The sequence below is a fragment of the Eptesicus fuscus genome, chromosome 3 (assembly GCF_027574615.1).
Source record: "Eptesicus fuscus isolate TK198812 chromosome 3, DD_ASM_mEF_20220401, whole genome shotgun sequence".
Taxonomy (NCBI): domain Eukaryota; kingdom Metazoa; phylum Chordata; class Mammalia; order Chiroptera; family Vespertilionidae; genus Eptesicus; species Eptesicus fuscus.
In genome coordinates, this window is record NC_072475.1 from 49202217 (window position 1) to 49226524 (window position 24308).

Below are 24308 nucleotides of genomic sequence, written 5' to 3' on the forward strand. Positions count from 1 at the left end.
AGGGGGGAGGGGGTCAATGGGGGTGAGACAACAAAGGGGACATCTGTAATACTTTCAACAATAAAGATAAATTAAAAATAAAAAAAGAATCTGCCAGACTGTTTTTCAAAGTGGCTGTAATGTTTTGCATTCTCACCAGCAATGTATGTGAGCTCCAGCGGCTCTGCATCCTTGTCCACGCTTTGTATTGTTGAGGTCTTTTTCTTTAAATTAACATTTTACAGTGGCAATGCTTAAAAAAAGAAGGTGGCATTTCCCCCCCCTCTAGTAATTGAAAACTGTTCCTCTAAAATAGGGATCTGTAAATTACGGCCCTTGGTCCAATTCAGCTCACCCACTGCTTGTTTTTGTAAAGTAGGCAGGTGAGCTGCGAATAGTCTTTACTTTTTTTAATGGTTGAAAAGAGGAAGAATAATGTTTTGTGACATGTGAAAATGATATGAAATTTCAGTGCCTATAAGTAAAGTTTTATTGGAATATGTCCGTGGTCATTTGTTTATATACTGCTTATGGCTGCTTTCATACTACAAAGACTAGATGAGTAATTGTGGCAGAGACCCTGTGACTAGCAAAGATTAAATTTTTACTGTCTGGTGCTTTATAGAAAAATATGGTTTCTTTCTTTTTAAAATATGTTTTTATTGATTTCAGAGGGAGGGCGGGAGAGGGAGAAAGATAGAAACATCCATTGGCTGCCTCCAGCATGCCCCCCACTAGGGATGGAGCCCACAAGTAGGGCAAGTGCCCTGACCAGGAATTGAACCTTGTCTTCCTGGTTCATAGGTTGACATTTAACCATTGAGCCACACTGTCTGGGCAAAATATGTTTTCTTTTAAACCATTTTCAATGAAATTAAAAAAAAAACTTCCTTATTTAATCTTTTTTATATTTCAGTTATCACTGTGTGAGCATCAGTTATATGTTTTATTTAGTAAAGTGGTGCTGGTGGGGACTACTGTTGATAGAACTTTTATGATAGTATATTTTATTTTTGTAGTGACTTATAAGTATAGACATTTATTTAAGAAGAAAAAAATTATATTCTATATAAACTTCTAGAGCCTTCAAAATTGATTAACTGAGTAGAAATCTTAGTAAAGTAAAAGTGTGCCACACTGTGGAGTTTCATGAGTGATGTGCACGAGTAAACAGATTGTTTTGTAAAAAAGTTTGCTTATGATTTTTAGTTGTTATTATTAGTTAGTTATTACCAGGTCTCTCAGAACATGTTATTGACATTTGCATGAATGAAGTGTCACTTCATTTTGGAAACTTGTATCAGAAGGAACTAGGCGTATTTACCACCAGACTTTGGAGACTTGTGTGTAATGCTCAGTTCAGTCCTGATACACTTCCTCAGTGACCAAATACCAGGGGAGTCTCCACTGGACATTTTTGGTTTTTATTTTTCTAATGAGTCATAAAGGCTGAGTCACTTTCCATTAATTTGACTCTAGGACTTTTAACTACATGTGGTAAAAACTGTGAATGACTTGTAAGGAGATCTTTTCCTCTTCACTCCCTCATCATCAACAAAATTTGTTTTCTTTGTTGACTCTATAGAGGAGTCCATGATTTTTAAGTATTATATTCATTAACTTTTGAGTAGCACCTTCTTACCAAATATTTTCAAATACTAGCTTTCTTTTTCATACTATGAGGTTCTGTAAAATATAGACTGTTAGGGTTGGCAAATACTGTCAGAAAATCATTGTCTAGAGGTGAAACCTGCAGTAGAGAAAGAGAAAGAAGGAACTTGATTAATAATCCCATCCTCCCATCTGTGCATCTTGAGTTTGGCCTAACATGTGGGCCAACAGCTATTTTGGAAAGGACTGTTCACGCTCAATGTCTGCAATTACAAATCACTTTCTGGCTTTGTCTACAAACCGTTTCTTATCCTGTCAGTGATTGCTGGAGTCTAACTTGACATGTCTGCTTCTATTGTTTTCCCAGGTTTCCATGGTCAGACCTCATTATTTCAAATTAGGCTTTAGTGTACCCACAAAGCATTTCTTGTCCTTTCTTTGTATGGTTACCCCATTAAAGCTCCACAAAGTTATCTTTGAGAGATAATTTTGGCCCTGTGTATGTTGGAGGATACAGACTGGGGGTTTAGAAGAGGGTTAAGGAGCTATTGATAGAATCCATTTAGCATGCTTTTAACTTCTCTGAATTCCAGGAACTTAGTTTCACAGGCTCTCAAGCTCCCAAAGTAGGCTAACTCCTAAGGCTTAGTGGCAGATTTATTAAATAATTTGTAGGTCAAACTCAAACATTGTGTGAGTGAAAAGGGTGTGATTCTAATAATTTCACCAGAATAGGTGTTTACTGATTACCATACAGCTGAAGGAGACATTGCTGAAATACTATGGGCAGTTGGATATGATGACTGAGTGGGGTCCTTGTTATAAAACCTTTCAGGATATGTAATGTAAAATTTTCATTGGCACTTAGAACCTAAAGGACACCTGTCTCCCATAGACTGTCTTGAGGTTCTTAATTTATTTTCTATTTAATAATTGATAACTAAATGAAACATGATATCTGTCCTGCAGACTGTGTAACAGACACTAGGGTTTTATTTAGCTATTTATGTCTGGGTATCAGAATTCTATTTTTATTTTGTTTTCTTTTTGATCCCTAATTATGGTTTCTCCTCATATATTCTCCCAAATGTGGGGAGCAGATGTTGAAAGGATTTGTGCAATTGAAAGGAGGTAAGAAATTCATGTACTTCTGTTTCCTCCTTACTTGGCAGTGTGGTATATAACTGTCATTTTCTTTGTTATTTTAAATAGAGAAAGAGGCTACCTTTTTCCCTGTATATTCTGCTGTGCATCTCTTTTTTGGTCTGCTATGCATTGTTTCAGTAATTGAGTTCCTTCTATAATTTTATAATATTTGCTCTAGTTTACTGATACATTAAAGAGTATATTTAAGTTGAAACCAAGCTTGAAGTATACAATTGAACTTCAGCAGGGGAAAAACTTGTACCTAGACTTGTGAAACCTGGTTTTACATATCTCCTTTTTACCACTTACTAGGTTTAAGGGCTTAGAGAAAACTAAATATTTCTGAGTTCCAGTTTCTTAATCTGTTTATTGGAGATAATAATACAAGAGCTTCTGATGAGAGTTAACTCAAGAAATGGATATCAAAACATTTTGTAAAATACTGTGCTATACATTCAGTCTCTTTTGGTATCACTGTTCAAGTTGCCCTGTAATATTCCTACTTTTCCTTCTTCCAGACCATTGTTCCTGTGACCCCTCATCCTCTGCCTGGAATTTCTGTCTATCTGTTCCCATGCCACCCTTCCCTGATCTAGTTCAAATGCTGATTCTCTGTTAAGTCTACCCTGCTTCTTTCCTATGTGTGTCTTCAATCCACTTTGAAGTACTTCATTAAGTAACATGTTAGTCTCTGTATTGGTCAACTATCTCTCTCTCTCAAGAGACTGTTAGTGGACTGATCTCAGTATTTCTTGGGGATCCTTACACATAGCAGGTATTCCAGAAAACTTGTCAGACTATTTGACAGCTTGTGCTCAGTAGGCCGACTGGCCTGAACTAACTGAACATGGGATACCAGAATAAGTTCTATGGTCCTTTGCATAAATTCACTAGGGTAGGAATAGAGGAACTAGCAAGTCACGTTTTCTCTTTTATATTTTTATTGATTTTTTACAGAGAGGAAGGGAGAGGGATAGAGAGCTAGAAACATCGATGAGAGAGAATCATCGACCAGCTGCCTCCTGCACACCCCCTACCAGGGATGTGCCCGCAGCCAATGTACATGCCCTTGACCGGAATCAAACCTGGGACCCTTCAGTCCGCAGACCGACGCTCTATCCATTGAGCCAAACCGGTTTTGGCAAGTCACGTTTTCTCTTATGAGTTTTTCCTATTTCTCCAATTCCTGCAAGAGGTTTATTGGTACCCTTGACTCAGGACTTAAATGCATAGTAGTTTCCTTTGTAGACAATGATCTTACCTGTTTATGGATCTACTTTAATTATGTAAAACCCTTTAACGTGTGCACATTTCCAAAGAAAGTGATATGGTGTCATTTTGTCACTGTTCCTGGAGGATGTGGTTATTTTCTCTGATGGTGTTGGGATCCATTCAGAATTTTTATGTTTCCTATTTTTCTCCTTTAGGTTTGTTTGTTTGTTTATGTATTCTGGATTAAGGGGCAAGGTTTTTACAAAGTTTAAACTAAACAGATAAAATATAACATGTATTTTTTAAGTTCTTGATTATGAGGAGTGCTAATTGTGAAGAATCAGAAGTTTTGAGTTGGAAACTAAAATGATGAATATACAGATTGCAAACTTGGAATGGTTTATGATCAAAAGAGGATAGGAAAGCATGAGCTCAAAGGTTTTTGCTTTGTGGATGGATATATTTAATTTGTACTTATTTTAGAATTGCTTCCTAAATTAGGGCAAACTAGCCTCTTTCACTGGTAGCTTCACATAGTGCATTAGAAGTTAACACTGCTTTAAAAACATGCAGCACTACGAAAAATATATACTTCCTGGTAGATATTATAGCAGTTTTTAAAAATTATCAAAATAATTTTGACTCTTTAAAAAAAAGTGAGGCAAGTGAATCCTCAGAGCAAAAAGGTATTTGGTCAGCTTGTCTTCCTGTTTAGATGCAGGCTGCTCCTGATTTTCTTTCACTTCCTCTGCAGGGCACTCACATGAAAACCAAGTATACTGTAGGATGTACTGAAGCCAGTTTCAGTAACAGAACATACATCCAAGGCATTTAGAACACATTCCAGTTAAACATAAATAATTTGGCAATCTTCAGGAAACTTTCTGAATATAGTTGTTTACCTTCCCTGGTTGTACTCTCATCATCTGACCCTAGGTAAACCTTTTAGTAAATGGCACAGGCTACATTCGTATTCATTAGACAGTAAGTGACTGATAACATGGTCTCCTTTTACTCGGATACAGAAGGCTCTGTGAGAACTGCTAATTGAAAACAGGAAAAGTCTACCTTTTTATAACACATCAGATTACATGAAAAGTTACTTTAAGATTTATGATGGTTAAAGCTACTGACAGATGGATAAAAGCAGATGTTAACCATTTTTTGTGTTAGAAATAGTAAAAATCAACGGCAACAATGAAGAAAGCAATATTTGGTGCCGGAGAAAGTTAACACAACAGTCATCCTATATGGATAGTTTTTCATATAGGCTGTGACTATCACATTTTAGATGACATGCTTCTATCAAAGAGAGGAATGTATGTCACTTATACTCAGCTATATTTCATACAACTTTATATTTGAGTTGGATGTGTTCTTAAATAAAATTTGGACTATTTCTTTACAAGTCAAGGCATTGAGTTTCTGATTTGGAAAGTGACTTACTAAAGGTCACTTGGTAAGCTGCTGATGACAGCCAGAACTAAAATTCTGACAGGTATCTAGGATTAAAATAGGGTTCTTTGTACTTCAACTTGTTTGTTCCTTACATGTAACGTTAAAGCTATAACATTTCTATAATTTAGATAAGAAATATCCACCTTTCTTACAGGTGGATTTGACAGAAAGCTTTTAATAGAGTGACTCAAATAATAGGAAAATTGTTTAGTTTTAGGCATGCAATATTTTAAATCTTCATATTACTATGTTGTTTAGATTTTGATTGGCTATCCTTTGACTCAATATTATACCCTCCTGTCTTTCTTGATGGTGATACTTTGATGTTTCTTCTATCTTCATAAACTATAATTACATGACTTTCACATAAAATTGTACTTTGCTTTCTAATCCTGGACATTCAACTGAAAGAAGTTCGGAGTGGTGGAGCTTATTAAACAATTTAGACAAACTGATTTCCCTTTCACTCAGGCCCATGTCTGTACGAAGCTTGTTCACCCTCAGTTGGACATAAGAGGTTAGAAGAGTTATAGAAATGTAGTGGCCTGTTGACTATGTTGCAATTCCTTTCCAGGAAACATTTCCAGACATTCATAAGAGGAAGTAGTGATTGCATATTCCAGTATAGATTTTATGCTACAAAAGTGACTGGAACTGTGATAATCAGTGACTTAGTGGGACCTGACTAGTAGAAACACTTATAACTAATTGTAAGAATTCATTATCTCTGATGATGCTGATATAATAGGCTCCATTTATTGAACTTCCTCTTATTGAATGACAGATGTTTTCTTTGGCCCTTCACTTACCTAATTTAATCCTCACAATATTTATCTCATTTTATAGATGAGGAACCGGAAGCTCAAAGACATTACATAACTAGCCCAAGGTTTTTAGCCTATAAGTAAGCAGTATTTGAATCTTGATCTGTAAAGTTGTTTTTCTTCTCCAAAACACTCTTTAAACACCAGGCAAAATACAAAACAATCAAGTTGCTACTTTATACATTCTGTTAAATTTTGTAGTATTGAAGACATCTCAGTTTTCTCCTTATGCAGTTTACCACTAAGCTTCGGTTTTTGCTTTTCTCTTCCCATAGCACCAGCTGAGTTTCCAGCTTTTTTGGGAATAGAGAACCATCCAAAGCTTGTATTTAACTTAAATACCACTAAAGTGAATACGGATTTCTTTATCAAAAAAATAAAATATCCCCATTTGGTGAACTACATAGAGAGCCACAGTGGTTATTGACAGGATCGGTTCTTAAGATTAATGCCCAACTCCCTGTTGTTTGCATAGGAGTTTTCTGGGTGTACTTTGAGACATCTTCCAATTTATTGTTGGGTTGTTTCCTTCTTCTGCAAGGGAGTCTGATTTTAATGTAAGCCTCCTTGCATTATAATCCTATATAATAAAAGCCTAATATGCAAATCGACTGAATGGCGGAATGATTGGTGGAACAACCGGTCACTATGATGCACACTGACCACCAGAGAGCAGACGCTCAACACAGGAGCTGCCCCAAGCCCGCAGGCCCCAGGCCAGCCAGGGTGGGTGCCAGTGGGCCCACTCCCCTGCAGTCGCCCCACTGGTCGCCCTGCTGATCGGCCCTGATCACCTGCCAGGCCTAGGGACCCCACCCATGCATGAATTTCGTGCATTGGGTCTCTAGTTAGGAAGATAAGTCTCCTGATCTTCTGGGAGGCATTCCCTTAGATTAGTGTAAACTGAGTTGTTCTAGGAGTGTGCCCATGATCTCAAGATACCTTTTAGAAAAAATATATTTCTAGTCACTAAACATTACCACTTATTGAGTATATTGGAGTAGAATTCCAGAAATCTCAAGATTAACCCATTTGTTTTCTGTTCATACTTTAGATTCACATAATCCAAGATTACTGGAAATGTGTGTAGAGGTCTGACAAATGGTTACCAGAGTGGGGATGTGAGTGTTGCAATTTGCTTGATGGGAGCAAGATCCTGAGAGAATATTTTACCACACTTACTTATCCCATGACCACTTTTTATAATAAAGTTCTTTTTTTTGGGGGGGGGGGTAGGGGGAGATTTTGAGTATTACCTCAGTTTTTTTTTGAAATTGTAATTAATTTACTAATCCTAATAGGAAAGAAAGTGCTAGCTAAAGTATCATACCCCTTATGGAAGATGAGTTGAAAGTGGAAATATCTGACTCAAGGATAAATAGAATTTGCAGTAGCTAGTACTTAAGGAAACTCTGGTAATATGAAGTCAATAAACCAAAATGGTTTTTCTTCCCTTGGTGTAAACTTGTACTTAAGTTGGGTTGGATGTGATCTTTTGGGTTTTAATGGGCATGACTGGGTTTATCCTGCAGAGGTTTAAGGAGATGGGTGGCTTTTCTTTCTAGGTTAAGGCAAACAGAGAAACCAAACCATTTGAGCACTGCCAAACCATTTGAGGGCTTGTTTAAGTGCCAGGAAAAGTGCCATTCAAATAGTGGAACAACAGAAGGTTGGAGTTTCTTTAGGGTTACATGGAATCAAAATAAAAGACATAAATTCTTACTATCTGGATTTTCTTAGTGGAAAATTGCTTTGAAAAAAAAAATTATGTCTGCTATTGCTTATTTAATGGTATTTACCCTTTTGAGGACCCCATGTGGTTATCAGTGGTCTATTGTTTTCTACATAGAATGTCTGCCTCTATCAGAATAATTTGTGAGTACTTTTATTTTAAAAAAAAATATATATATATTATATTTATTTCAGAGAGTAAGGGAGAGGGATAGAGAGATAGAAACATAAACACTGAGAGAGAATCATTGATTGGCTGCCTTGTGCATATGCCCTGACTGGGAATTGAACCATGACCTCCTGGCTCATAGGTTGATGCTCAACCACTGGGCCACGCCGGCCAGGCTAATTTGTGAGTACTTTTAAAAATTATGTACAGGTTTTCTTCAGTGCACAAGTACTTACAATGGCTATTATAGGTGAGCAAAAATAAGTGATATTAATTTGTTGAAGATTATTCATCCTAGTGAGTGTTAGTGCCAGGATTAAACTCAAAGTAAGAGTACTCTTGGTTACACCATATTGCATCCTTGTGCAGTAAGTAGTAACTGAATATCTTATATTACCAGTGCTCTGTGCAGTGTGCTACAGAAAAAACTGAATGAGTTTCATCTTTTTCTAAGTATAATTCTGGTAACTTTTTTAATGTTTAATTATGAAAATTTACAAATCCATTAAAAATAAGCTGAATTATTCTAAAGCACACTTGCTTCCTTTAATCATTTTTGTGGCATTAAGAGTAATTACTTATTTAGCTTCTGTGTAAATTTATATATCCCTAAATTGTTCTGAAGTGGAGCATCCATGTAAAATGTAGTTGTTCTTTAAAGAAGGCACCACAGGCAGCAAATTTCAGAGAATGCTTCTCTATCAGTTTAATTTTCAAGGCCAGTTGAAATTCACAAATTCACACATTTGCTAATCAGAGTCCATTTCTTTAAGGCTTGGTTTAAATTATTAGATATCTGTTGGGCTTATTCAGTAGCAGTTTATATTTCCCAGAATTGAATTTCTTTAGCTGCATTGAAGACCGGTTCACTTTCCTTTCCAAGTGCAGGTTTGATCACTGGGTTTCTGTGACTGTGTATACACAGTGCTTGCTTGGTAAATGTAGAATAACTCTTGATCTTTCCACTCTGTTGAGGTTAGCTGAACTACATCCCTCTAGGGCTGTTGAAGGAGAAGAGCATAGGAGAATAATATATAAGCACACTTTGGAGATAAATCATTGGCTAACACAAGACCAATAATACAGGGTGTCCCAAAAACATATATGCACACTTTATTGATGTTTCTTTCTTTTCAGCAAGACTAAGCTTTGAACAAAGGAAATTCATCCGAAAATGCCATGGAAGTTTGAAAATGCAGTTGAAGTACAAACACTGCCTGTATAATTATTCAACGTGTGTACATATTTTTTAGGGACACAGTGTGCCCTCCCCCTAAAATGTATACACACTTTAACAGGTGATAACTCACTTAATTTTCACTCTTTTTCAGGTTTAATTGATTTGAAACAATGGGTGAAGCCAGACTAAGCTTTGAACAACAACAAAAAAATTATGAACTAAACTTTTTTATGGGGATATGTAAAAGATAAAGCATAATGTACAAAACTGGCAACAGTTGACAAACTGAGGGCTCACAAATACTGAACGAAATGATTCTAGATGTTTGTGATTCCATTGCTTTGCATTAACAGCAGTTCCTGGACCAGAAGTCATCAGTTTGAAAACAGGCATTGACAAAAAAAAAAAGTATTCATTTCTGTAAATTCTTTTAAATTCTGAAAATGAACTGTATATTAATAAACACTGACTTTATAATCATTCAAAGTATATGTACATATTTTGGGGATTCCCTATATATATTCAAGACATTTGGTTGTCCATACTGGCAAAGTGAATTTTATCTGTTGGTTAAAAATAAGCACACATGTACAACACATACACACACACGCACGGTTAAGATGGTTTTAAATGCTACCAAGTGTTCTCTATTCCACACTGTCCAAATGGTAGGCACCAGTCCCATCAGACATTTTAGCACTAGAAATGTGGCTGTGAGACTAAGGAACTGAATTTTTAAAAATTTAATTTTAATTAATTTAAAGAAATAGTTACATGTGACTAGTGGCTACCATATCAGTGTCAATTTTTTGTAGGTGATTAGGTAGGTGGAATAGTGATGGTCCGATAGAACATACAGATTGGTCCAGTTTAAGGAAATCTTTTCTAACTTCTGCTTTATCCAACATTGGGCCATGTGGAGGCAAGGTTACTTGGTGTTTTGAGGAAAGCCTAGTGACCCTTTGGTGAAAATGCAAATGCAGAACCCAAGCATCAATTTGCTGGGAACTCAGACTTAATGACCTGGAGATTATGAGATATTTCTTGAGAAGAAATGAAGCTTGGTTTGAGTGATTAATATATTGATTTGTTTGAGTGTTAATATCTGCGTCTGCATTTTCTAAGAATAGACAAGATCTGTTACTTTTCGTGGGTAGCTTTTTTGTTTTGTTAATGCCAGTACAGAAATGTTTGGCTTCAAAAGCAGCACTCCATACAGTTTATGCTTGCAACACAGGAACCTTGTGAGGTTGATTGTGTTTGTGGATATATATATATATTTTTTATCATTTATGATAACTTGAGTCAGATATTTCTTATGGGAAGTCTAATCTCTATCCAACAGTTCTACCAGCATGAGTAAAAATTGCTTTTTCCACCCTGCTACCTTCCCTCACCCCCCTTTTCACTGTTCCACTCACTCCCAGTCTTTTACCCTGTCAGATGGAAATTTCTGACTCAGCCATTTTCACTTTTCCAATAAGTTGCCCAGTTACTCTGTGGTCTCTGATAATGATGTAGATGGTCTATGATATTAAAGTAGTACTTCTGATTTGAAAACTTATATTATCTCAGCATTTTCAAAACCCACTTGCCTACAAACCTAGTGTGTGTGTGGTTAGCTATAATATATCTACTTGCCAAACAAGTGGTTTGGGTTGCTAGGATTTTCATTTAACGTTGAATTTCGGGGATTAGAAAAAACACACTCAGGAACCTATTTTGATAAATTGCATCAGATTGAAATGTTGGGATTAAATCAGTTGTTTTCAAAAATGTCTCTTTGCTGTGCTCAGTCCTGTGCTTTGGTTGAAGGGGTGTTTGTGTGTGTGTGTGTGTGTGTACTTGTGTATGTATGTATAGGCACACATTTAAAACTAATGCTTAAACTATTGATGATGACCTTTATATAATTTATTTCTCTTCAAATTTCCGAATGATAACTGAGCTTACTTTCATGTTTGTTACTAGTAAAACACTTCTCTCCAGTGAAGAACTAGTGTTATTTCTCTTTTATGATAGTGAGCAACTTTTCATATTTCCCTGCTTGCTTTGTTTCTCAGGAAGATCTGACACAAATTTGGAGCCTTATGTAGACTTTGTTTTTGTTAGCATACTTTTTTCATTTAAAAAGCAAAACAGCCTGGCTTGTGTGGCTTAGTTGGTTCAGCTTAAACCCAAGCACCAGGAGGTCACTGGATTGATTCCAGGTCTTCAGAGCACATATAGCGGGCAGTGGTTGTGGGCTCCATCCCCAATCAGGGGAGTGCAGGAGGCAGCTGATAGATCTCTCTCTCATCGATATTTCTATTCCTCTCTCCCTTTCTTTCTCTGAAATCAATAAAATCATGTTTGAAAAACAAAACCTTTTCATTTTATAACCTTAAGAAAATGGCATAGTTAAATTGAATCAATAAAACAGTGATATTATATAAGTCATTTTTTCCCTTGTACATACAGGGGTGGGCAAAACATAGGTTTACACTTGTGAGTACATAAAACACAGAGTTAATGAAGCTATTGTAATAATCATAACCTGCACATATTTTTTTTTTTATACAAGCAACTGTAAACCTACTTTTTTAAAAAAATCTTCACCCGAGAACATTGAGAGAGAGAGAGAGAGAGAGAGAGAGAAAGAGAGAGAGAGAGAGAGACAGACATTGATGTGAGAATCAGTCATCAATCGATTGCTTTCCATAAATGCTCCACCCAAGGATCAAACTGGCAACCTTTCAGTACACAAGACAACGCTCAACCAAGTGAGCCACTCTGGCTAGGCATGTAAACCTACTTTTGTCCACCCTATATTTGTTGCTTCAATGTTGAGATGCTTAAATAAGATTTAAAATATATATCTATTTTTTGTTATAAAAATATTATGAAAAGGATTATAGATAATAAGATTCCCCTTCATGGTAGATAAATTGGGAAATAGAGTAATGTTTAAAAATGAAAATTAAGCTACAATGTAATCATAGAGTACATAATCAGTGTTAGGATTTTGATGTTTATCTTTTCTACTATTTTCTAAATAAAATTTAAGTTGAAAGGTATTTCAACTATAGTCAAAGTACACTATAGGCTTAAAAGTTGGTGCTGGATCTGCCAGGATCATGGAGAGTACCTTTAGGATTTTATTTATGCTTGGCCATTACATTAAGCCACAGGATTGGTCATCTTTGTGGTGGGTGGACAGCATGTTGAACCTCCTTATCTATTTAAACCAGCAGTAAATTTAAATTGTAATTGGGTTAAGCTTTTCTTTCAACATTTCAAACAAAGCTTTTGCTTGTAATTAATTATAATCTTATGGGACCACTATAGTATATGGGGTCATTTATTGAACTGTGTTTATGCCCTGGCCAGTGTTGCTCAGTTGGTTGAGCATCATCCCATGCACTGAAAAGTCACGGGCTTGATTCCAGGTCAGGGCACATGCCCTGGTTGTGGGCTCGAGCCTCAGTCAAGGTTCATGCAGGAGGTAGTTGATCAATGTTTCTCTCTCACATCGATGTTTCTCTCTCTCCTCTCACATTGATGTCTCTCTCTCTCTCTCTCTCTGCTCTTCTTTCCTTTCTCTCTCTAAAATACCAATAAAAACATACCTATATATATAAAAGGCTAAAATGCTAATTGTCCCTCCAACCATCTGACCGGTCGCTATGACGCACATTGACCACCAGGGGGCAGATGCTTAATGCAGGAGCTGCTGTGACGTGCACTGGCCATTTACAAGGAAACGGCACCACAGACCTGGAGCTGACAAAGCAACACTTGGCTTCCCCCAAGTGGGACACAGGCCCCGGCACCATCCTGGAGCTACAGCCCACCAAATTGCAGCCAATGCTCCCGAGACCCCATGGCACAAAATATGGCCCACAGCCCAGCCTGGAAACAGTTGCTGTGGGCGTCGGGTAATGATGTCATAGCAATGCCCGGTTTCCTCTCTCTAGCGACTAGCTTCCTTGGAGTTTCTTCAGCCCAGGAACACGACTTGCTTTATAGCCAGGTGCAAACATTTTACACTTTAACCTAATGTCTGTGAAGCATTTTCCCATGCCTCATCTCATTTGATCCTCACAGAAGTCCTGGAGTAGGTAGATAGGAGACTCGGTAGAATCCTATTTTCTTTTCATTAGCCAGAAAACGGAGATTTAGAAAGTTTAGAAACTTGACCCTACTGAAAAGAAGTAAAGCTACTTTATTTCCCTGAGCCTTTGTTTCCTCATAAATAAAATGAGATATTGATATAACATTTATCTTCAGGTGGTCAGGTGGTTAGGAGGAATAAATGTAACAATGCATTGTAATCTACAGAGTGCATTGTTTATGTCAGTTGTGGCTTCCAGCTATTACCAAACTTTTTAAGACAAAATATGAGTCTGGAACATGTTTCTCATTCATAGAGAGTGTTTTTATGTGTACAGAACAAAGAAAAGCAAGCATCATTCCTGCTTTCAAAGGGAGAACAAAGGGTAAAATATATATAAAGCTCTCGCTGGCGCCAATCACGTGTGTGTTTCCATCTTTCATTGTTGATCATGAATTTGGTTAACACTTCTATTATGAAGGGCAAATAGCGATATTAAAATATTTCTTCTAATTAATTTCCTTCCAATGTGCACAAATTTGTGCACCGGCCCTCTAGTTTTCAAATAAAAACCCAAAACATGTTTATGTGGCACATAAATTAATTGCTCAAACATTACTTATATATCATTCTCATTGTTTTCAACATTCTGTCTGAAAGAGAAATTTCTATTGCTAGAGGGACCGGGTATGTTTGCTATTTGGGGGCTTATAATTGGGGCAGACAGTTAAGAGAGTGTCTGCAGTCCCTACCTATTGCTCTTGCCATTGATGGTGATGGTGATGGGAGTGGGGTTGGTATTAACCATGGGGCTGAGAAGGTGGGAGATTGGACATTAGGGTGAAGTCTATTCACAGTTTGCCTGCATCCCATTTTTTCTCTTCTATGGAGGCAATTTTTATTAGAGCTTTAGATAAAGAGAAGAAACTCTTCTTTAATAAATTAGGGAGACATTTCTTTTGTAGGGCAGCACACAAAGGCATGGGGTTTACTTATGTTATTTCCTAGTTCAGATTGGCTTAACATCTCTTAGATAACTTCACCTAAAATTCATTACTGTTGTTTTTCCAAAGAGAGGGAAACTGATTGATATTGGTCATCAATGAGTTTCCCTCCCTTTGGAAAGAGAGCAGTAATGAATTTTGGAGAGTCAATGGCGGTTGTTAGATCTCAAAGGGAGGTTTTCTTTGGAATTTCCCACTGCAGTCACTAGCTAGGGTTTTTCTTGTAGGTCACCTATGAAACACTGCAAATAAAAGGAACTTTTTATTGCCGTTGTTTTCAGAAGTGGAAACAAGCCAGCTGTGATTTCTAGAGGCCTATTCTTGGGAGGTAGAGAGACAAAGTCAACTGTGTCCCATTTTTATTGCTTTATTTTGGGATCTAGAAACCACCTTCTGAACACATGCACCACCCTTACCTAAATTTCATTTCATCCTCAATTTCCAAGAATCTAACATATATTTGTCTTAATTGCAAGATCAGCCTGAGATTGGAGTAAGAGGAATTGCACACAGGAGGGAAAGCTTGGTAAGTGGGAGGTTGAAAGCTTAGGGCCCAGTGGTTTATCTTAGGTTTCGCGATGAGTTTATGCTATTTATCCTCAGTGCTGTTTAAACTGTTTACTTCAAAGTAGAGTAGATTAGAAAAGAAGTAAACATCAGGGTCTGAACTTGGCCTGGCTGTGAAATATGTTCAGTAACTACCAGTCTGGTTACTGTTTTACAGAGGTAGGTGGATGTGTGACTATTTTCCAGCTCACGTTAGAGTAGTGATGCAGGAGAATACAAATGTATATCTGAAAAGGAACTAGTCATACAGAAGAAATTGTAGATTCAACAAATAAAATGTCAGTATAAATGAGATTATATATTTGGAAGTTCTTATTTACTCTGCAGTGCTAAGTCCCTGGAGTAACAGTAGCACTCTGTGTGAGTGTGTAAGCTTCTATGTAGCTTTTGAATATTTTCTACCTTTCTTTCTAGCCTAGGCTTACCCATATTTTGTGGGTACCAGTTCAACTGCTGCTGTATTCAGGGTCAAATCACAGTAATTGAATATAACTTTACTCTTGATATTTAAATGTTAGGAAATTAAGGAGAGTTATTGTTACGGTTAATTTGTAATATATAAATTCCTTAAACCTGTTGCTGATTTGTCAATCATCTTAAATATATGCTGATGATGAAATAAAATATGTGGTTTAAAAAAATTAATATTTAATTATATAATTTAAAATGTGATGTATCTGTAATAATAAAAGCGTAATATGCAAATCAACCAAACAACTGAACAACAGAACAACCATCCGGACAACCTTCTGGACAACCATGCTATGATACACACTGGCGCCAGACCAGCCAAGGCGGGTGTGATGCGATTGGTCAGGGGGCCCCGCCATCGCCCCATTATTGCCCCAAAGAAGGAGGCCCAGGCCACTGACTGGCTGGTGGAGCAATTGATGGGGGGGGGAGGGCCTCCACTATTGCCCCAAAGAGGGAGGCCCAAGCCACCTGCCTGGCAGCACTGCGGTGGGTGGGCGGGGCCTCCCTCTGCAGGGCAATCAATCTGGGGGCCCTGCGATCTATTGACCCACAGAGGGAGGCCCAGACCACCAGCCAGAGACGCTGTGGTGGGTGTGTGGAGCCGGCCAGCGATCGCCTCACAGAGGGAGGCCCAGGCCAGCCAAGAAATCACACCCCACGCCTGTCGCCTGCAGAAGGAGGCAACTGGTGGCAGGGTAGGGGGGGCAGCACCACACAGATGGCAAGCAGTGGCAGTGGTGGGGGCGGGGCCAGCTGCTGGCAGCTGGGGAAGGAAAGCTCCGATAGGCCCTGATCTCCAGCCAGGCCTAGGGACTCTACCCGAGGGGTCTTGGATTGTGAAAGGGCGCAGGCCAGGCTGAGAGACACCCTCCCCCATGCACAAATTTTGTGCACCGGGCCTCTAGTATAAATATAAAACATTACAAAAAGCACAGTAAATGTAGAAACCCAGGAACCTATTGCCTAAATTTAATAGATGTTACTGTTTTACCTTATTTGCTTCAACTTTCTCTCCTCATTTATAAAGCAGTAGAATACCATATCTAGTGAAGGCACTGCTGACCCTTTGCTTTTCTCTAGAGGTAACCACTATTCTAAATTCAGTTTATGTCAGTGCCATATATTAAAAAATTCGTATTTTTACTTCAGGTGTGTGTATCCATAAACATTATGTTTTTATGACATTATCATCATTTTTAAAATAATTGATCTTTATTGTTCAAAGTATTACATATGTCCTCCTTTTCTTCCTCCTCGGACCCCCTCCCGCGTGTCCCCTTCCCCTCCCCCCAGGCCTACTGCACAACATTGTTTTTAATGTTGTGCTGACTAAAATAAATATAAGTTATTGCAGTTCTTCACATGGTTATCCCATGGAAAACTGCAGTAATTTTATAATTTTAGTCAACACATTAAAAACAAATAAAATACATTTTTCTGATGTAACTTTCTACCCTAATAACATAAATTGAAGTGACTTTTAAACTATTTGAGTGTAATCTTCAGTGATGTATATTTTACATTGTGGCATAATACATTTCATATAAATGTGTGTATACAACTAAAAATGTTTCTTCAAACCGTAGTTTCCTGTAGATGTGTGATATCCTCTATTTTCCAGCCTATCAATTTCTAAATCCTTGTCCCAGACTTAGTAAACTGATTTTCTGACCTAATAATAGGTTCCTGCCCTATTTAAAAAATAATAAGGTTATTCTAAAATTAATATAATCTTATTTAACCTAAAATTAATACTGACTATAGTATACAAACATAAGCCTTTGTTGTGTAATAAAAGTGCTTCAAATAGTAAGGCCATATATTAAAATAGCATTCTTTTGCACAAGATGTAACTTTAGCTAATTCATTCTGAATATTTGTTTTCTATGAACTAAATCCATACATATTCTAGCCATTTGATTAATGAATATTAATTAGCTAAATGTTTTAGAGAATTCATGTTGGTCAGTGTAAAATAACTTCTTTCAGTCTATTCCCACCATGGTTTCCCTGGAGTCCAGGAGGGTGTCATGTGTCAGGGAAGGAAAGAATGCTGGTTGGCTCAGAAAAGGACTCCCAGTCCTATTACCAACACACTTTATAGCATTAATAAGCTCTTTCTTCCTTCTAGCCCTCATCTTTCTCACCTACTAAATTGGAGGGTTAACCAGCTTATCTTATAAGCACTTTCATCCTATGAAGTATCGGGTAACACATCTGGGCCTCAAGTTGGAGTTTGCTGAGAATATATATAATCAGGACTTCCTATTGGAATTACTGGTTTTGCAGTTGCATTTGAGCAAGGGGTAAGCTAAGGTACTATTCAATTTAATATGGTTTTGGGGCAAAAATGATTCCTCCATCATAAAACCATTTCAGACTAACCTTGACTTCTCTAAGCTCTGTCTACTTTTTTGTTGCAATAAGGGCCAAGGCTGTATGAATGTACACATACATAGTGCTAAGCATGGCAAAGGAGTGTTTCTTGATTTCAGTTAAATGTCCTTACAGGCAAATCCAAAGCTGTAGAAATAAATCTATAATCTCTGGTAAGCCCTAGGGGACATTTTCATAAGTCCTACACATTACAGTAGTCTGAGGCTTTGGGGAATTTTCTTTTTTAATGTCAGTTACACATTTGGAATAGAGTAAGGACATACAACCTAAACTACACATCCTTAAAACAAACAGAAAGAACATCACTTTTCATGAGTCCTGTCTGTATGTTTGCTTTAAGAAGCAGGAGTTCAAATTGCAATTTGGGGTAGAATGGACCTTGGAGACTATCTCTTCTCATTTGCTTCTAAGAAAATAGGTCAGCAAATGGTTTGCCTGGATCTCCAGGTGGAGGCAAAGTTAGGGGCAGGATTCTGGTATACTCAGAGGTTCCCATTTTCTTTTGGTTTGTAGATTCTTTTTAGACAACTACCTTTAGAGAGATCTAGACAAGTTCTAACTAATGTCTAAGGGTGTGGACCTATTAAAGAATGTGATTATCCTTAAAGTAGAGATCTGCTCCTACCAGAGGGACTGATGAAGGTATGTTTTTCCTTAATGACACCAGGATAGATAGAAGTCTATGGGAGAGGATCCTCTGGACCCCAGGTGGCTGAAGCATTGGCCAGGTTTATTTAACTCCTCTGACCACTTGACAACTAGTTTTCTGTCAGCTGCAATATGCAAAACATTCTTGTCTATTGGAATTTCCTGACATCGGGGTTCTGATTCTGTGGTTAATATCTTTAGGCCAGGGACCAGAGCTAACCATTATTTTGTGATATCTTGTGCTTGTCACTGAGCAGGTACTTATGTGGGTTTTTTGTGTAAAAGAAGACTATGCTAACTACTCACTATTTTGTGCAGTGCAAGTTATAAAGTTGATCATCTTAAATATGAAAATTGACTTTTGAAGTAAAGAAAAAGCTTTTCTTTTTATGTTGCAGTACTACTAATGAGCCTTCCTATCTGCTTTTCCCTCTCACCCTCTGCAGTGTGTCGAGATTTTGCTGTCCTGGAGGACCACACCCTGGCCCACAGCCTGCAGGAACAGGAGAGTGAGTAATAACCCTCATCCCTGCTCCCTCGGTTTTCTTTTTTATAGTGGTAGCTTGAGGCAGGTGTCTTAGAGCGAGTCAGGGAGGGAACACAGTCACCAGGCTGCACCATCCATCCCTCCGAGCGATTTGTCTAGGCCCAGGACACCTGGGAGAAGCATGACATTCTGGGTGTTTTGAAGTATGACAGCTTCCCGGTGTTAGATGACTGTGGGTACATTGGAGGAAAAGAGGGGCTCAAAACCTTAGTGTGTTGTAGGAGGGAGACTGGTTGTACATGTATCAACGTGAGAAACGTCCAGACCTGTAGAGAAGTTTTATGAGTTTATTTGAGCCAAACTGACGACAATTGCCCAGAAGCAAAATCTCAACAGATTGAAAAAAAAAAAAAATGCTCCAGAGAATGGCAGTTTTGCAGTTTATTTTATATATTATAGTCAAAGGAGGAAACATAGGGAGGGTTACATGAAATCCATTGATGATAGTTTAGGGAGGCAGGAGAAAGCAAATCAAGGAAATCTCTGAGATCAGATAAAGAGTAAAATGGAGACACACATACTTCTTTTACATTGCTGGGTACAGGATAGTTACTAATTAACTTTGCAGCACATAGAGATGGTATGCAGGGGAACAAGATAACACAGGGGTTTTGTGGTCTTCTTGTCTGGTAAAGGGGGATTACTCTGACATTTCAAAGGTCTATTATCTTAGATGCAAAAAGTCAGTAGACAGGCTTAGTTAAGGTAAAGATTGACCTTTGTCAAGGAAGATACTGGCCTAGGACATGACTACCAGTCATGACTCACTTTTAGTTAAGAACGTGAATTCAGTTGCAGACCATCCTTTGTGGTTACTTCCACCATGCAGGCCCTCCCTGAGCATGTCAGGTTTAGTATGTGGCCCCTTTTTTGTCCACACCTGTATTTGGGGTGTGTAGAAGTCTGGCATAGGAAGCTATTTCTTCCCCTAGGGATAGGGGCAAAGGTCTTTTTCCAGGCAATGAAGGTATCTAGACTGTGGATTTTTCTGAATATTTAAGTATATAATTATGAAAAATAAATCGAAGCTGTATGTGTTGTACAAAAGTACATATTTATGAATATGTAATTGGTGAATCATTAATTGGTGAGGCAATATAAAAGTAAGTATTGAAAAATGTAGTTTATAACTAGAGTGATAGCTTGTGGAGCAGAGAGAACACTGGCCCTGGCTTTCTAATATTTGTGTAGAAGTCCTGGCACTGCCACTGTTTTGCCATGTGACCAAAGGGAAGTGACTTAACCTTTCTGACCCTCTTTTTACTTAATGGAAAGATGGGGATAATAATTCCTGTGCTGCCTATTAACTGGCATTATTGAGAGCATACAATAAAGTGATGGGTATGAAGCTCTTTAATGGAAAAGCTTTTTTAAGTTTATTAGGAAGTTTATTATTAACAAGCCAAAGCATTGTAATTCCTCTCCTCCATCTTTCTGTCCAGTTGAGCATCATTTGGCATCAAACATTCAGCGGAACCGTTTGGTCCAGCATGATCTCCGGGTGGCTAAGCAACTCCAAGAGGAAGATCTGAAAGCTCAGGCTCAGCTTCAGAAGCGCTACAAAGACCTGTGAGGATTCTGGGGAGTGGAGGGAATCATGCCAGGACTGGTTTACTGGTTTCTTCTGTGGAACCAGCAACCAGGGCAGGGGAGGAGGAGACTCTCCTTCTGTTCCTCTCATTCCTGTCACTGTTAGATTAAAAAAATTGTGTGTGTGTGTGTGTGTGTGTGTGTGTGTCTGTCTGTCCATTTCTTTGATTTGAAAACTTTGTTTTTGGAACCTTGACTTGGTTTTGGGATGTGTGCATTCTGGTGTGAACTCTTAGCATTTTAACTGTATGACTTTGAGAAATGTGGTCCACCTATTTTCCTTCCATACAAGATGGGAAAAGATGATCTCTGCCTCATAGGTTGGTTGGCTGGGGGATCCAGTGAAACACTGTACATGATAGAACTTCATGACTTGTATTGGGTTCCTTTACTGTGTCCTATCAGGGTTTGCTGCTCTTATTTTCCTCAAACCCCTTACTTTTCAGATACAGGCAGAATCTTCTGGAAAGCTCTGAATTGTACACTCAGTTCTCTCCATAGCTTCAGTGTCTGACAAACATTCTTTTTTCAGTCTCTTCTTTTACAGTTAGATATGAAAAGGTCATATCTAAGTTCTCTTATGGAACAATTACTTTTCATTTTCAATGCCCTAAAACTCCGAGGGTACATTTCTTCTTTGAGAGTAGTTCCTTACACCTAATTCTCTAAGGGTGGATTTAACCATTAGCTATTGTTTTGAGGAGGAAGGGGTAAAGGGAGAATCAAAGGGACCCCTCAGTTTTTTTAGTTGTCATGTTCATATAAACAAGAGAGCCTATTATTTTTGCTGCCTTTGTGGAAGGGTTTGTCTTTCTATTTTATTATTGGTGGAGAGGACTTTATTCATCATTTTTTTGTTCAGCTTCCATCTTTTGTAAATTAACATTTTTACTGACTCTTGCTATCCCTGACACCATGAAAGGCACTGGAGATCACAGATGTGAAGAAACATAACCACTGCCTTTAATGGCCTTAGGGACATATTATGAACACTTTATATGTACAGGTACATGCATGAAGCACATATAATTGAATAGTCAATTTCATGCTTATGAAGAGAGAATAGATTGAGAAACCTGTCCCAACATAGGTGATATATTTAATCTGAACCTTGATGGTTAATCAGGAGTTTATAGTGATAATTGGGGAAAACCATTCTAGCCAGAGGGGGAAGCATGCATAAAGGTAAGAGATAAAAGGACCTGGGATCACATGGTAGCTGCAAGATGATCAATATTGCTGCAGTAGCGGGTATGATTAGGTAGGAGATGAGGCCGGAGAGTACTCAAAAGCTGGACCAAAAGGTCACATAAGTTATGTTAAGGAATTCAGGTTTCATAGATTTTATATTATAAGTAATAGAGAACTAACTATTGGAGTTTTTGAATTTTCATTTAGGGACTTACTCTGGGGACTGCGAAGGTAAAGGAATAGAGGCGGCAAGATTGAAGCATGAGTGGGGAGGTTGGGGGGCAATGGGGAGATAAGGACACATGTAATACCTTAATCAATAAAATAAAATTTAAAAAAAAGATTGAAGGGAGCAGCTATTCAGCAGTGGTCATAAGCATCGATCAGACTGTCAAACCTCAGAGGGAAATCACGCAAGGGTGGGGGGAAGGGGGAGAGATCAACCAAAGGACTTCTATGCATTCTTATAAGCATAACCAATGGACACAGACAGACACTAGGGGGCTGAGGGCATGAGCGGGGAGGTGGGGGGGGGGCAATCGGGGGATAAGGACACATATGAAATACCTTAATCGATAAAGTAAGTAAGTAAGTAAGTAAATAAATAAATAAGAGATGGTGAGACTTGAATGGAGGACAGTGGGCAATACAGATGCAGAGAGAAATGATATCATGGAGCCTGAATGTTAATGGAGTTAGAAGAGAGAGATTTGAGATGTATGGAGGTTTGGTGTCACAAACCCAGTAAAGGTGAGAGCTAGAGCTAGAATATTCAAGAATAAATCATTGCCTTTTACATTATTCACAATTCTCTGTTATAAAAGCCAGTTCTGATGTTGATACGGAAGTTTAAGATCCTGAATGAGGGTAATGATGGTGAGTATAACAAGGTTATTGAGAGATGATTGAGACAAACCACTGTAAAATATAAATCAAATCTGGTGAGTGATGGATTATAGGTCCTAAATGAGAGGAGAACCGGGTATTATATTCCTGTCTGGGACTTTAGGAGTTTGGAGGTATTCCTAGCTGTAATAAGTAAGTTAGAAAGGAAGTTTTTCGATTTTTCATATCCTGGCAGTCTTGACTGCTGAACATCAAGGGAGGATTACATACTTAGATTTGAAGGAATTGAAATCTTGCACTCATTCTGGATCCCAGGGTTCCTGTCCAAATTCAGGCTTGGGAAGATTGCTGACTACTCTTTTTTCTTTCTTTATTGATTAAGGTATTACATATGTGTCCTTATCCCCCCATTGCCCCCGCACCTCCCGATCATGCCTTCACCCCTCCCCCTGGTGTCTGTGTCCATTGGTTATGCTTATATTCATGCATACAAGTCCTTTGGTTGATGTCTTCCCCTTGCCCCCACCCTCCCCTATCTTCCCTCTAAAGTTTGAGCATCTGATGGATGCTTCTCTGTCTCTGAATCTGTTTGTGTTCATCAGTTTATGTGTTGACTACTCTTTTCTTACTGGATTTTGCTTCCTCGGGAGTCTATATAATTAGCTAAGTAAAGTAGAACTGATTTAAAACCATGAAGCTCAACTTAAACTTCACTTCTTTCTTTTCTATACTAGGACATGCATCTTCTTTGACCCTTGTGACCTTTAGCACTTCATTTGGATTTGCCTTCTCTACTGTGTCCTGCTTTCTTCTCATCTGTTATCACCTTATGTTTAGGTCATAGTTGCTTACTCCTAATCAGATTTTATGTTAATTTGGAAGATTCAGGTAGCAAAGTCTTTGAAAACTATGATTTTGTGTATGATTCTTAATTACTAGAAGTGAGTGAATGAAAGGCTATAAGTATAAGTAAAAATCATTCTGAATAGATTTTATTTTTATTTTTTTGGTTTGGAAGATTATAAATCCTAGAATATTAGGCCAGAAATATGAAGTTATTAAGTCCAAAATCTTTTATAGCTGATAAGGTGACATGAGTGGGCATGTGTCACTGGGAGGACCAGAAATCTGGTCTGAAGACATCTTGTCCAGTGCTTTTCCTCCTGATACTGAAAAAGACTTGCATCTCTGATCTGTGCTCTCTGTCTTGTATTCTCTGCCTCACTTTCTGTCATGTGTGCCTAATCACCCCTGTGTGTGCACACATCTATTTTCACCTACATCTACCTATTTCTAAATGTGTTGAGAGTGACTGTTTCCTTGTGCAAATGAGAATAATTTTAATTATTTTATCCCTCAGTTTTGTTTAGAAAAGTTAGGATATTGCCATGCTCCTCTATCCCCACAGCATTTGTCAATTACAAAAGACTGCCATTAAACAAATTATGCAGTGGGGGTGGGAGGTAAAAGAAGGTTTGGGGGGATAAATGGTGATGGAAGGAGACTTGACTTGCGGTGGTGAACACACAATACAATATACAGGTGATGTATTATAGAATTGTACACCTGAAACCTATATAATTTTATTGATCAATGTCACTCCTAAAAACTCAATTAAAAACCACATTATACAGCCAACAC

The 24308-nt window shown here is 38.0% G+C and overlaps 1 protein-coding gene and 1 long non-coding RNA gene across 3 annotated transcripts in view; both read left to right on the plus strand.

The window, feature by feature from the left end:
• Positions 1-24308, plus strand: part of CCDC50 (coiled-coil domain containing 50) — a 73405-nt gene that overhangs the window by 10000 nt on the left and 39097 nt on the right. For both annotated transcript variants that reach the window (XM_028160702.2, XM_028160705.2), the window contains exons 2-3: positions 18940-19002; positions 20483-20609. In XM_028160702.2, the coding sequence (XP_028016503.2) occupies positions 18940-19002; positions 20483-20609 (190 nt within the window). The remainder of the gene's footprint in view (positions 1-18939; positions 19003-20482; positions 20610-24308) is intronic.
• On the plus strand, positions 2553-9784 carry LOC129148570 (uncharacterized). Its single transcript, XR_008555556.1, has 3 exons — positions 2553-2721; positions 9268-9364; positions 9462-9784. It is a non-coding gene; the product is annotated as an uncharacterized LOC129148570 (long non-coding RNA).